Raw genomic sequence first — 13,926 nt, 5'->3', positions numbered from 1 at the left:
GTGACGTAGCAGCCGGCCGGCTCAACGCTGCCTGTTCAGAAATCAGTCGGCAGAGTGGAGACCATAATACATCCATGGTGGAGACTGAAGGAGAGGCGAGAACCATCACCTCTTCAACCAAGAGTGGAAACCCTTGGAAATGTGTTTAAAGAAAAGCTATTCAATGATATCAAAAAAATCAACAAAAATAAAGTTATCAGTTAATGAAGTAACGTTAACAAAGACATACAGCAGTTATCTTAAATGGCCAATTTCACCCAAAGCAAAAGAAACTCAGTTTAAAATAATAAACAATATTTATCCTGCTCCTTGTGTATTTTGTAAGACAGAACACGAAACAATTGAACACTTATTCTTTTCTTGTTCGGTCACAATGCTTTTTTGGCAAGATGTTTATCGCTGGTTAAATATTGGGATCAACAACTGTTTGTTTAGCAAGCTTCAGGTCATGATTTATATGGATGGTCTGCCAAAGACGTTATCCAAGATGGTGAACATCATTCTCATTTTTGGAAATCATCATATCATATACATAAAAATAAATGGAAAAACAGCAAACCCTCCATAGTCTGTTTTAAAAACGAAATAAAAAATATATAACATCCATAAAGGTACTATCAAAAGAAAATCAGTCTATACATGATTTATGTGAAACCATGTCAAAGTCTCTTACTCTTTAAGTTACAATCTTGCTACGCGTAAACACTTTTGTTGAAATGTCAATTGTGACTCACTGTGATTATTTTATTTTGTGATTATTTTATTTATTTATTTTGTTTTATTTTATTTAATCTGAGAAGATTATCTTAGAAAACAAATGTATAGGTATACATATTCGCTTGTGTGTTGTGAGCCTGTTCTGTTTCAGATGCAAACAAATGTTTCCTCAAAGGAATTTTGCACTTTGAAATGTTAAATAAAGTTTTAAAAAAAAGAGTGGAAACCCAACAATTATCCCTGTTATCATTGACTGATACTCCAATTGGCAAAATCTGTTTGTCCGGTAACCATGGTAAGAACAATAGATTGATTAGATTCTTGTTTAAACAGGATGTCACCACAGTTCCTTATGTGGTCTCACACTGGAATAGGCACATGGATCATATTGACTGGAAAAAGGTCTGGCTCTTACTCAACCGATACCTGTTGACCAACAAAGTTAGAGAAATATCGTTTAAAATAATTCATAGATTTTATCCTTCTAATGATCATATTGTTAAAAGGTTTAAAATAGACATTGATGTGAAATGTGCTTTCTGTTCTGTAAATATTGAAACAATTACTCATTTATTTTGGCTCTGCCCCATTGTCCAAAACCTCTAGATTGATATATGTAATTTTATTGTTAACAATATTGAAGAAGAATTTAAGTTGTTTTGGAGGGATGTGCTGTTTGGACTCTTTGACTTTGACAGGATTAAGGCAAAACCCAATGAAACATTCATTATTAACCTCATCATACTGTTGCCAAAATTTCACATTCACAAATGTAAATTTACACATAGAAACCCTCTTTTGTTGCTTATTACAGTGAGCTCAAGCAGTACATCGACTCCATAAAATTTTCTCTTAATCAAAAGGCGATCAAAACTATTAATATCTGTGCTCATTTTAATGTTTTCTTGCAAACTCTTATCGCCCCTGGCATGAAATGTGATTTCTATGTTCTGTTGAAGATATATAATTTGTAAACGTCATGTTTTTGTGAAATAAAGTTTTTGAAAAAAAAAAAGAAAGATCATCACCATTTACTATCTCAAAAAAACAACAACAACAACAACAACACGAAAATGCAAAACAATGTTCCTCCAGGAAGAGGAAAATTAAGCAAGACTGGAACAGAAGCCACCTTACTGTTTTAGAACGTGATTTTGCCAAAATGAGTTTCTGAATATAATCAGTATTTATTTGTGAAAAAAAAGTGTGATCTTGAGCAAATCAGATCAAATTTAGCCTAATTCAAATTCAAAAATACTTTATTAATCTCCGAAGGGAAATCAATTACATGATGAAATGTAAAGTAATTTGGGAAGTTAAATTTACACATTTGTCAAATTCTTTATAATAATAATAATAATCATATTTATTATTTTATTTTTTTCAATTATAATTATTTTTATTTTTTTTAAACAAAAATTTAATTTATTTTAATGTACAGCAACGGGGTCACCTCTGAAGTAATTAAATTAAAAAAATCTAAAGAATATCCTAATTTTTGTTGTAGTTGGCCACTGCTGGCTTCTTTGTCAACAAAATTGTTCCTTTACGTTTGTCATGAAACTTTGTGTAGAGGCAAAGTTTTTCTTTTTTGTTTTTTTTTTGATAATTTTAATCAAATTCTACAAAAATAAATCAATAAAAATAATTGGATATTGGATTCTCAGAAATTTTTATATAATGCCCACATACTGTTCTGTAAGAGTCTGCACTTATCGTGAGGTGAGGGTGTCATATATAAAAGGAGGATCCACCAAAAACAGGTTGATTTCAAATCAATGGAGGGTCATGGATTAGCAATTAGTTCCAACTTTTCATGGGGAAGCGTTGCCCAGTTAAAAATATATTTATTTCTCTGTGAGAAACTGAGAAATCTAAAATTCATGGAATTAGAGTATTTGGGAAGTCTGGGAAATTGTCAGGCCAAGGCCGACAAGTAGTATTTGATCTGACCTTTCGAGCCCACAGTATGAGAAACTGTTATGCAATCCCTGATCAATAAAACCACATGTGCTCAGGAGCACTTTGAAAAACCACTGCATCCCTGAATGTAACCTGAGGCCATCTAAGTCAATGAGGAATCCAGTTATTGAGTCATCACACAAACAGTGCCAAGTTCTCAAGGCACAAGGTCATCTTATATGGAAAGAAAGCCTGATCTCATGTGCTGTGGCCAGATGAGCCCATGTTTCCGATTACTTTTAGGACAAATTGTTGTCAGGCTCTACACACAATAAACATTACACCATCCAACATGTTTTCTGTGTTGAGTTTAAAACCTGTGATGTTCAGGGGACTTTTGTATGCGTGAGTGTGCGGAGGGATACATTTGGAGAGACTTCAATTCAATTTTATTTATATAGGATCTATTAAATCAAATCAAATCAAATCAAACTTTATTCATAAAGCACCTTTCATACATAAAATGCAACACAAAGTGCTTTACATAAAACAAATAAACATAAAACGTATTAATGCCCCCTCCCCCTCCCCCCTCCCCGCACACACACAGACAGACACAAGCAGACACACGGTGCAGACATGGCTGAGCACAGAGGATCCAGGTGAGGAAACGGTAACAGGGAGCCGTCCACGCCAGGAGGTCTCATAACCCGCAGCTACAAGGGGGGGGGGGGGCCCACAGAGACTATCCCGGCCCGGACGGATAGAGGAGTCCACACCACAGCAGTGAAGCCGTGGTGCAGAGCTCCACAACCATCCAGGCCAGAACCAGGACGACCCCCAGGACGACCCCCTGCAGGCCAGAGTCACTCCCAGCATGGAGGCTCCCCATGAGGAAACACTGGAGATAAAAGCTACAAGAAAGCAGGAGAAGATACACTAAAAGAGTTTAAAAAGTATAACATAACATCAAATCCTAAAAGTATGTCTAGAAAGCGAGACATTAAAAACTAAAAGAATAAGACAGTAAAATGTATAAAATAGACCATCAATAACGACAAAAACATTTAGATAAAACATTGAGATAAGACAATGAAAATAAAATATGATAAAACAGGATAAACTAAAGATTAATATAAAACAGAGTAGTAAGATCCAATAAAAAAGGGGTGAGCATAAAACATTTAAAAGATTAACATTTAAAATGAGTCAGTTAAAAGCCTGATTAAAAAGATGGGTCTTGAGCCTCTTTTTAAAAAAAAACAGAAGTTGTCTCTAGGTGCTTTCCAGAGACCAGACCCCCGGGCAATTATTACATAAACATAACATAAACAGTGGAACGTAAAAAACTCCCCTAGTGGGAGAAAAACCTTAAGCCAGAGACATAAACTATTATCCTTCCCATTGGACTGCAGTCTTTTTCGGGTCAGCTGGTGTGGGCGCTTGTGTGTCTCAGTGGCTCTTACAGCTATGCCAGTGGGAGTTTCATCTGGGCAGCATGTGCCGGACTAATCAAAAGGGTAGAGATGAGACCAAGAGCAATCAGTGGTCCTCCGGGTTGGGGGCGGGGCATAAGGCTAACAACTCTGCTCTGTGAAGGAAACAACAGTATGCCATCTTCAATGCAACAAAAGGTCAGGATGTCCATTGTTACTGCAGCAGGACAATGGCAGACCTCATTCTGAACAACAGCCAACAGCATGGCTTCATAGATGAAGCGTGACCGACTGGTCTGCTGACACTCCACATCAGTTTCCATGTCCACTGAAAATATGAAGCATCATGAGGAATCGGATAACGATGACCACAAACTGTAGATTAGGTCAGCTCTTAGACTGTAAAAGGTCTTGCATCAGAAAGACTGATGCAAGACCTTAAAAACGAATTACTCATGAGATGCACCAAGTAAGATTATATATAATATATACATACATAATAGGAAATATTATACTACTACTGTCATTTAGCGGACGCTTTTTTCCAAAGCGTTATATACCTATCACAATAAAACATAAGCACTATCATTGTCTTACCGTCTTCTAACTGACAGGGCAAAAACAAATGAAGTCTATGCACAGCCTATCAGACATGCTGGCTTGGATAAACTCTCACTGTTATCTCGTTCTGACATAGCTTACAATAAAGACAAGTTATCCAGACACAAAACACAGGGAACTTAAATGACCACAGTTATGGTTTGGTAATTTTGGGCTGCAGCAGTGGCTCAGGGCAGAGGGAGGGGGACCCTGTGCCATCTGTAGACACTAACGGTTCAAGAATGAAAACATACATCCTACTCCATTAATAAAAGCAGAGATATGACTATTAGGTCAGGGTTTACGCTATTGATATCCCTAAATCTTAAATACTCAGACTGAAAAAGGGTCTGCTTTCATATTCTATCTAGAGATAGTACAGCAATTAGCGGAAACATAGTATTTGTTAGGAAAAACGCCCTAAAAACATGCTTGTGCTACTTTTCTCTCATCATTTGTTAGGGGACATAATATGCAACATTTAAAACTTTAAATGTTTTTTTCAACGGACAGCAACTGCTGAGTCCTTAAATGTCAGTGATGTTATCTAGTCAAAATACCACAGAGATAGAGTACAAAGGCTCCCATTTCAACCAAGGGTTCACAGCTTTGTTTAATGTAGTTGCTTTGAACAAACATTTTTTTTTCCCTTTTTTTCATATGTTGACTTTGATTTGTTGACTAATGTCTAGAGGTTTTTTTTCATTGTTTCCACATTTACATTTTTCCTCATGATGGTGTGTATTTTGTAAGGAGAACCTGTCCTTCTTGCTGCAGAGCATCTCCACAACATAATGGTGCGGTGCCGCCACCACGCTCCACAATGGGATGGTGTTCTGAGATCTGCAAGCTTCTCCCATTAAACTCCAAATATCACATTGATCACTATGACTAAACGGTTCAATTTTCGTCATCAAAATGCAGGACACATCTCCAAAACGTAATAGCTTTTCCCAGATTTGCAGCTACTAACTAGAATGTGGCTTTTCGTTGTGGCGGTTTTGGAACAGTGTCTTTCTCTTGCTGCAAGGCCTTTCACGTCCATGCAGAATGTGTTTTCCCGTGGATAGTGAAACCCTTCCTAGTTTTAGCCAGCATCGTCACACCGTCTTCTGATGTTGTTCTGAGGTTCGTTTCCTGGGATACAGGAGCCATCTTTTTTGGTAGTAGTACGATTGCCGTGTGCTCCCATGCTGTTGATATTTGCATACTATTGCGTGAACCGTGCAGTATACCGTGACTACAAAGAGCACACTAAATACTGTTGCCGGCAGCCTCAGGTGTTCCTCACACCGGATGCTGAGTTCCCTCACCTCCAAGGAGCAGAGACTCACATCATATCTACTGTAGGTGTGTGTTATTCGATCTTCCTGAATTAGGGAGCTCCAGTGTCCAAAACAAAAAAAAAAAACGAATTTACTTGTTTACTGTCGCTATTTCATAGGAAAGATGCAAACAGCAGATGATGAATAATTTGGCCATACTCACTGTACAATTTGATTTATAATAATCAGTCAGAACTAGGATTTTGGACACAGTCGTTTTATTATAAAAGCTCACCAACAGATGACACTGATCGCAATTACTGATGAAAAAGTTTTGATTGATGGTTTAATTCAAGCCTAGCCAAATTCGCTGGGCTATATACAGTTCTACATGATTTATGAAACATAAAGTGGTTACTTAAATATGCATGAGGTTTAATTTGAGTTCATGACAGTTACATTCCTCATAAAGCACACCAAGAAAAGCAACAACAATACTGAGATGTCCACTTCACACACCAAACTAATGCAGAGCTGCAAAGATTATGTTGCAAACATGTATGTGGACTCCGAATTATAGGACGAACAAATTAAATAACAGATTCCCTTAATTTCCTCAGCAGAGCTGGATCTTGATACGTGTGTAAAAATGAGAGTGGTTGATGGCAACAAGAGGAAGAAAAGAGATGTAGAGAAAGACTGTTGTGTGGGAGAAGTGTTGACTTGTTGTTTGGATCATGCGTCTCTTCAAAAATCATATCGTCTTGGCAAACCATGAACACTGCAGACATGTGTGAATCACAAATGTCAAAACTATCATCTGTGACAGCCTCTGCTGCTCATTTTTCTTACACTTGTTTTTTTTCAATATTAACTTATCTTTTGGAGTAATATTTCAGATAATTCCATGAAAAAAAAATCTTTGTTCCAGGCAGGAGGTGTGCGTGGATACAGACTATGTGAGTGTGCACAAGTCAAGCACCATTATGTTTGGCATGTTGAAAGATGACGTTGCCTTGGAGACACAGAAACACAAAATGCCTTACATTCGCTCACAAATCCAGAACCATCTTTCATTCTTTGTCCTCAGGCTATGTCCACATTCTGCTATTTTTTATCCTCCATATCACACTCCATCTGCCGTGTCATATCTGCCTTTGTTTTCTCGTCTGCCACTTTGTGGTCCCTCCTGACCTGTGTTCGTATTTCATTATTCTTGGCTTAAGCTCGTCCTAACACACAAAGTCCTCTGTGTTTCCACCACATGTTCCCTCCTTTTCCTTATTTCACACGTCTAACAGAATGCATCTAGGTCACACATCAATCTGGTGTAACTCGTACCATCTGGGTGTAAATCTGAGACAGAGTTAAAGGCTGACAGCCAGACAGACAGACACAAAGACAAACAAAGTTGTTGATGCAACCATCTCATCCAGTGTTTTAACCACGGGAATAGTGTGTAAACAGAAATCACGGTTCAAACCGGACCGACTGCACCTGTGTGTGTTTAATAAATAATTATTTGCACATGCTTGCATGTGGTTCTTAAGTCGACAGTCCCAGCCCATGCTGGTACAACATTATAATTAGATATCAACAATACGACAGGTGGGAGCTAGATAAGGCAGAAGAAAAAAATCTATTTCTGCTCAGCGTGAAACAAGTCCGTTCACAAAATTGATGACTATTTTACTATCAGTAGATCTATATTTTTTTCACTTTTTCACTTTCTGATCTTCATCGTAGCATCTCTGCAGCCAGGATGCGCGCACATCTGGCGGACCGGAGTCTCAGTTCATGGTAGCACTGAACAAAACTGTGGTAGATGAACGTGATGGGCAGCGCCAGGAGTACGATGCCACTCACTACGCACATTCCCCCGAGCACCCGTCCCCCAACAGTCACGGGGTACACGTCCCCGTACCCCACCGTCGTCATGGAGATGATGACCCACCAGGCAGCGGCTGGGATGCTGGCGTAATCCTGGTTCTGCGTGCCCAAGTCCAAGCCATGCTCCAGTAGCTGTGCCAGAGCACTGTATATTGCCATGGCAACGAAGACAAACACCATCAGCATGACCATCTCCCGGTAGCAGCGCCTGAGCGTCATCCCCAGAGTCTGCAAGCCTAGGAAGTGTCTGGCCAGCTTCATGAGCCAGAACACTCGCATCATCCTCAGCACTCGGAGTATCACCCCGGCCACCCCGAGCCCGGCACCCGGCATCCCCGCGCGGGCCATCGCCATAGTGACATAGTAGGGGGTGATGGCAATCACATCGATGACGTTCAGTGGATGGCGGATGAAGTCCCACTTGTCTCTGGCCACCAGGAAGCGCACGATGCACTCTGCTGTAAACCAGCCCATGCACACAGCCTCAACTATCCTACAGAGAAGAGAGGAGAGCAGGAGGGAGAGATGAGTTGAACAGTAAACAGGAAATGGCACAGGAGCCACAGAGAGATATGGATGTTGTGAGATGCTGTTTAACAATCCGTAAATGTGAGGAAGGAGGAAGCAAAGCAGATGGATCGGGATTGTATTAAATATGGAGCATATCTGCAACATTTAAAGATATCATAAACAAGCAAAAAGGGTATGACAGAAAAGGGATTCATACAACAAAGACACACAAATTAAGAAAGAGGTGATGCTGATATTTGACATAAAAGCACTGAAGCCAAGCAAAAACCACAGGGCATACAGGGTTACTGTATAAGTACAATCAAACATAACCATATTATGAAGCAGCTGAGAAAACTGCATCATGTACTGCGGCACAAACCTGAATAATTTTGGCCCTGAGTGCAAACTACATTTTTAGTTGATTACCTAACCACTGGAAGTCCTCCAAAACTCGAAACTATGTCCAGCCTGAGAGAACATAGCCTAACCTTATATAGAAAATAGCCTCCTTGGGGTTTTCTTGAGACGGCCTGTGGCAAAGACAACGGTGAAACAGAGATGTTGGTTTTGTTTTGCAGTGTTCAATGTCTGCCTTTCTTGTGCAGGGTGCAATTAAAACTACCAGTCCAAATAAAGATCCTCAGATTGATTGTATAGAGCAATGGGGGAAGGTAAGAGGAGCAAGAACCAGAGAGGGCTCCCCTTAATTATGATGTTTTCAAGATTGGATTGTCTATTGATTTGCTCCCTTCGGGGGCTTTTCTAGCAATCATGTGAGAATTGTAATGATTATCTGGTTGCCTGAAACATGTGAATGTGCATTGTTACCTCAGAGGCATCGATTTACCCTACACAAGGACAGATTAACTCATCAACCTCATAGATAGGTGTTTTTACGTTTCATATCATGTGTTTATCTTCTGCTGCTTCAGTGTTAAACATAAAACCATATTAGAAAAGTTGAATTATAAAAGAAAAAAAATACCAACATGCGTCATCCTTAATAAATGTAGAGCACAGTGCGCAATGAGTTTGACTATATGGACACATGCAGGCGTTCACGAGATTCTCAAGGGTGATAAGAGTGAGTTTACTGATGTATGTTGCGTTTGTGAACAGTAAAGATGAACAGAGGATGAACAGACGCAGATTATTCACAGGATTGATCCGGCCGAGTTCACTTTTACGCACGGTAACGTTGCGCTTTAACATTTGGCAGCATTTTCTTGGAACGGATCCTTCTGTTTCACTGCAGTTTGCCTGCCCTGGACACCTACCTGTGCTCCTCTACTGCTTTTCTCTTAGCTGTGTCCCAATCCGGCAGCGTGCTGGCACACAGCATTATCATCGAAATGACCACGAAAATCACAGACACCGAAGCCAGAAGCTGCGCTGCGAGAGAAGAGTTGGGCTCCTCAAAGGTTACGCGCATCTTCTCCAGCCATTTGGCGCGGCCGGTGAGCGCAGTCCTCTGGACGGACTCGTCCGGGCTCGGGGGCTCTTCCCCCGAATATATCATGCCTTCTTCCGACACGCTGTCCAGTCCGATGTCGGACATCCTGTCGTCGAGGCGCTTCTGGCAGCAGGAGTCCAGGTGGACGCTCTCCAGCCCCCAGTACAGCATCTCCGTGTAGAAGGACAGCTCACACACTCCGGGGACGAACCGGAGTTTCCCGGAGCGCACGTACAGCATGATGAACACAAAAGCCTGTGCGTGGCGGTCGAAGAAGAACTCGTTCCGGTCCCGGTCGTAGTCGTCGCACAGCTCCAGGACCTCTTTCTCCGTGGCGCAAGCGTGCAGGCGGCTGACGCGCCGCAGAGGGAAATCCCGGATCACCTCACGGGTGAAGGCGTACCGGGTTCCCCCCACGTTCAGCACGCAGATGCTCTTCCCGAACTTCATCTCGGCAGTCTGTATCTTCCTAGAACTGCTCTTCACGGCCCGTTCCCCGTTTCCATGATACGAGTTTGGGCATGGTGGAGAGCCTGGCGTCTCCCTGCCCCGGGGCGTGGCTGGCTGAGGGTGGAGGAGAGATCCTGTGATGGGGTCCACGGCTGGAAAACTATTCCTCTGTGCTCCTTCTGTCCCCGTAGCCTGTACTGTATAACAGACTCTCCAGCAGAGCGAGCCGGAGCCAACCCCGTCGGTGATGTCACTTGCCTGCGCGCACTTACGCACGCACTGAAGGAGAAAAACTCATTTATTTCTGAGCGAAAATTTTAATATCTCCAAAGTGAACGAGGATATAACAATGAAAACAAATTAAATATGGTCACCTTGAGGTTTTGTAACATTTATTCCTCTAATCTTTACACGTGGAAGCGCACTAAAAAGAGAATAAATCAATTAATAGAAGATTGGCAGGGCAGGTTCTACCTTTAGGGGGCCCTGAACAAGATCATCTTCAGAGGTCCCTATTTTGTTAAAATACAGTGTGATGGGGGAGTTCTGTGTATATAAAAACAAAAAATTGCAAGAGCAGTAGAGTACACTTTGTAAGTTTCCAGGAGCAAACACTGAATTTCTGACTTTAAACATTCTAATATTTAACAAAGTTTGAAAAATAATAAGCAAAAATTGGTGTATAAATTTGAAAATTTGAAAATCAGATGATCCAACTTTATGAACTCACTAAAACACAGACTGGGCATGCTTTGGTCTGAAGTATAATTTAAAGGTCTATCAGTGAACTTCTCAATGATGCTTTTTTTAAAGTGACTACGAATTAGTAGGGGTGGGCAAAAATATTGATACGGCAATATATCGCGATACATAGTCTCCCGATACGATATCAATATTCAATGTATGTATCGCGATATATTGCCGTATCAATATTTTTGCCCACCCCTAGCTGCACTTTATTTTGTGATTTCAGTGTTGGTGAGACACTGCATTTTATTTTTGTCATTTTAAGTCAGGGGCAAGTAGCTGTACTGTATTTTTGTGATTTCAATTTCAGTGTGGGTGAGACACTGCATTTTATTTTGAGTATTTTGTATCTAAGAATAATGCACACACTGCACTTTTCATTGTGTTTCAGTGTGTTTTTTCATGCAAATATGTTGAATAATTAAAATGGAAAGTTTGAATTACATTGTTTTGACTCAGTCTGTCCAATGCATTATCACTATCATCTGATATATATATATATATATATATATATATATATATATATATATATATATATATATATATATATATATTCAACTTGGATTTAAGATGTGTAATGCATTTTTAAATTTTTCGGTGAACTATGTAGAATATCGCGATATATTGGGATATATCGCATAATCGGGATATCGCAATTTGTATCGTATCGTGGCTCAAGTATCGTGATGCGTATCGTATCGTGAGGTCCTTCCCAATACCCACCCCTACGAATAAGTAATTCTAATCCTCCCCAAATATCAAATATTCAGGATGACTGTGTATCTCGGGGGCCCATAGGGAACCTAGGCATCTCCATAGCTAGCATTTAACAATGGTTGTACCAAATGTTGCTTAATTAATTAATTCCCTGAATAATGTATCATTGAATTGAAATTAATTAACTTGTTAAGGATGTTTGATGACCATTTAACAATTGTTTCATATCAAATCATTTTATTATCCATCCAGTAATCCATTGTTTATTCCTATTCAGGGTGACAGGGATCTTCTGGAGACTACCCCAGCTCTCTTCAGGCAGAAGGCAGTGGTACACCTGTCCTTAGAGACAAGCAACAACACTCCCCAATTAACCTGACATACGTGTTTTTAGACTGCAAAACCACGCAATAATCCGCAAACCACCAAGCCATGGTGCTGCCCTAGCCGTAAAGAAAAACTGAAATATTTCAAATTAAAAAAATTGAATTATCAACAGAGGGTGAAATTGAAGTTTAAAGGTATTGTGACATAATTTTTAACATGCTTTTAACACTATTAAAAGTCTTGTCCAATATCCCTCAAATGTGTCTAAAAGGGTATAACAAGAAAAACTTCACTCCAGTACTCCATGCCTGGCTTTTTTTATGACGGTGTTTTTTGCGCAGTGAAAAACGCGTCCTTCTCCCCCTTTCCTGTAAATCATTGCCCCGCTACTCCTCCCAACCGCCACCCCCCCGCCTCCCCCCCCATCCTCCACTCCTCCTCTCCCCCAAACTCCCCGCACACAGCAGACAGTGGATCAATGGTATGTGATTTTGTCTTGCACACCGTCCACGGGCTGAGCCTCGATCAGAAGGACTCAGGCCCCCGACCGACACCGGGCAAGCGGTCTTCCATACGCCACATTTCCCACGCCCGCCGCTCGGACGGGGATTCGGCGCTGAGCTCTTCCCTCTTCGCTCGCCGCTACTGAGGGAATCCTTGTTAGTTTCATTTCCTCCGCTTAGTAATATGCTTAAATTCAGCGGGTTGTCTCGTCTGATCTGAGGTCATAGGCGAAAAAAAAAGGAGAGCGCGGGTGGAGAGGAGAGAGGCGGTGGCCGTCTCTCTCCCTCCAGCCCGCGGCTCAGTGCTGATGGGCAGGGAGCTGGGTGGAGGGGGCGGTGATTTAGCGGACCTATACGTATAGGTCCGCCACCCAACCAGATGCGCCGTTTTTGCATAATTATGCGGAAATTCCCAGAAAGCACACAATACACTGAATGTTAAAAGTTCGTTTTTTTTGGGTGTAATTGATGTCAAGACACCCAACTAAACACAAAAAATCAAGAAAAATTTGTTTTTCATGTCACAATCCCTTTAATTCTTGATTGTATAGTTAACTAGAACCCAGTGGTGGATACCGGAAGTAAAGGATGCCGTCAGACTGAAGAAGGACTCCTACCGGGCTATGTTAGCCTGTGGGACTCCTGACGCAGTAGATGGGTACCGGCAGGCCAAGCAAGCCGCGGCTCGGGTAGTCCTGGAGGCAAAAACTCGGGTCTGGGAGGAGTTCGGTGAGGCCATGGAAGAAGACTTTCGGTCGGCCTCGAGAAAATTCTGGCGGACCGTTCGGCGCCTCGGAAGGGAGAAGCAGTACTCTGCTAACAGCATTCACGGTGCGGGTGGGGAGTTGTTGACCTCGACTGGGGACATCGTTGGACGGTGGAAGGAATACTTCAAGGATCTTCTCAATCTGACTGACATGCCTTCCATTGAGGAAGCAGAGTGTGGACTCGAGGATGTGCTCATCCATCACCCAAGCCAAGGTCACTGAGGTGGTTCGTAAGCTCCTCGGTGGCACCGGGGGTGGATGAGATTCGCCCTGAGTTCCTCAATTCTCTGGATGTCCTAGGGCTGTCTTGGTTGACACGCCTCTGCAACATTGCATGGAGGAAGGGGACAGTACCGCTGGAGTGGCAAAACGGGGTGGTGGTCCCTCTTTTTTAAAAAGGGGGACCGGAGAGTGTGCTCCAATTATAGGGGGATCACACTTTTCAGCCTCCCCGGGAAAGTCTACTCCAGGGTACTGGAGAGGAGAATACAGCCGATAGTCAAACCTCGGATTCAGGAGGAACAATGCGGTTTTCGTCCCGGTCGTGGAACACTGGACCAGCTCTACACCCTCCGCAGGGTGCTCGAGGGTTCATGGGAATTTGCCCAACCAGTCTACATGCGTTTTGTGGATCTGGAG

General features: G+C 41.6%; 1 protein-coding gene across 1 annotated transcript; it reads right to left on the bottom strand.

Annotated features, from left to right (window-relative positions):
- Positions 1-7,407: 7,407 nt before the first annotated feature.
- kcng3 (potassium voltage-gated channel, subfamily G, member 3) lies at positions 7,408-10,413 on the bottom strand. Its single transcript, XM_061709067.1, has 2 exons — positions 9,601-10,413; positions 7,408-8,303 (listed from the first exon to the last, which is right to left on the bottom strand). Exons 1-2 carry the CDS (start codon positions 10,224-10,226, stop codon positions 7,658-7,660), a joined length of 1,272 nt encoding a protein of 423 aa, XP_061565051.1. The 5' UTR covers positions 10,227-10,413; the 3' UTR covers positions 7,408-7,657.
- Between the last annotated feature and the right edge of the window lie 3,513 nt (positions 10,414-13,926).

The sequence above is a fragment of the Cololabis saira genome, chromosome 19 (assembly GCF_033807715.1).
Source record: "Cololabis saira isolate AMF1-May2022 chromosome 19, fColSai1.1, whole genome shotgun sequence".
Taxonomy (NCBI): domain Eukaryota; kingdom Metazoa; phylum Chordata; class Actinopteri; order Beloniformes; family Belonidae; genus Cololabis; species Cololabis saira.
The sequence above is the reverse complement of the archived record's forward strand: the minus strand, read 5'-3'. Positions and strand labels throughout refer to the sequence as shown.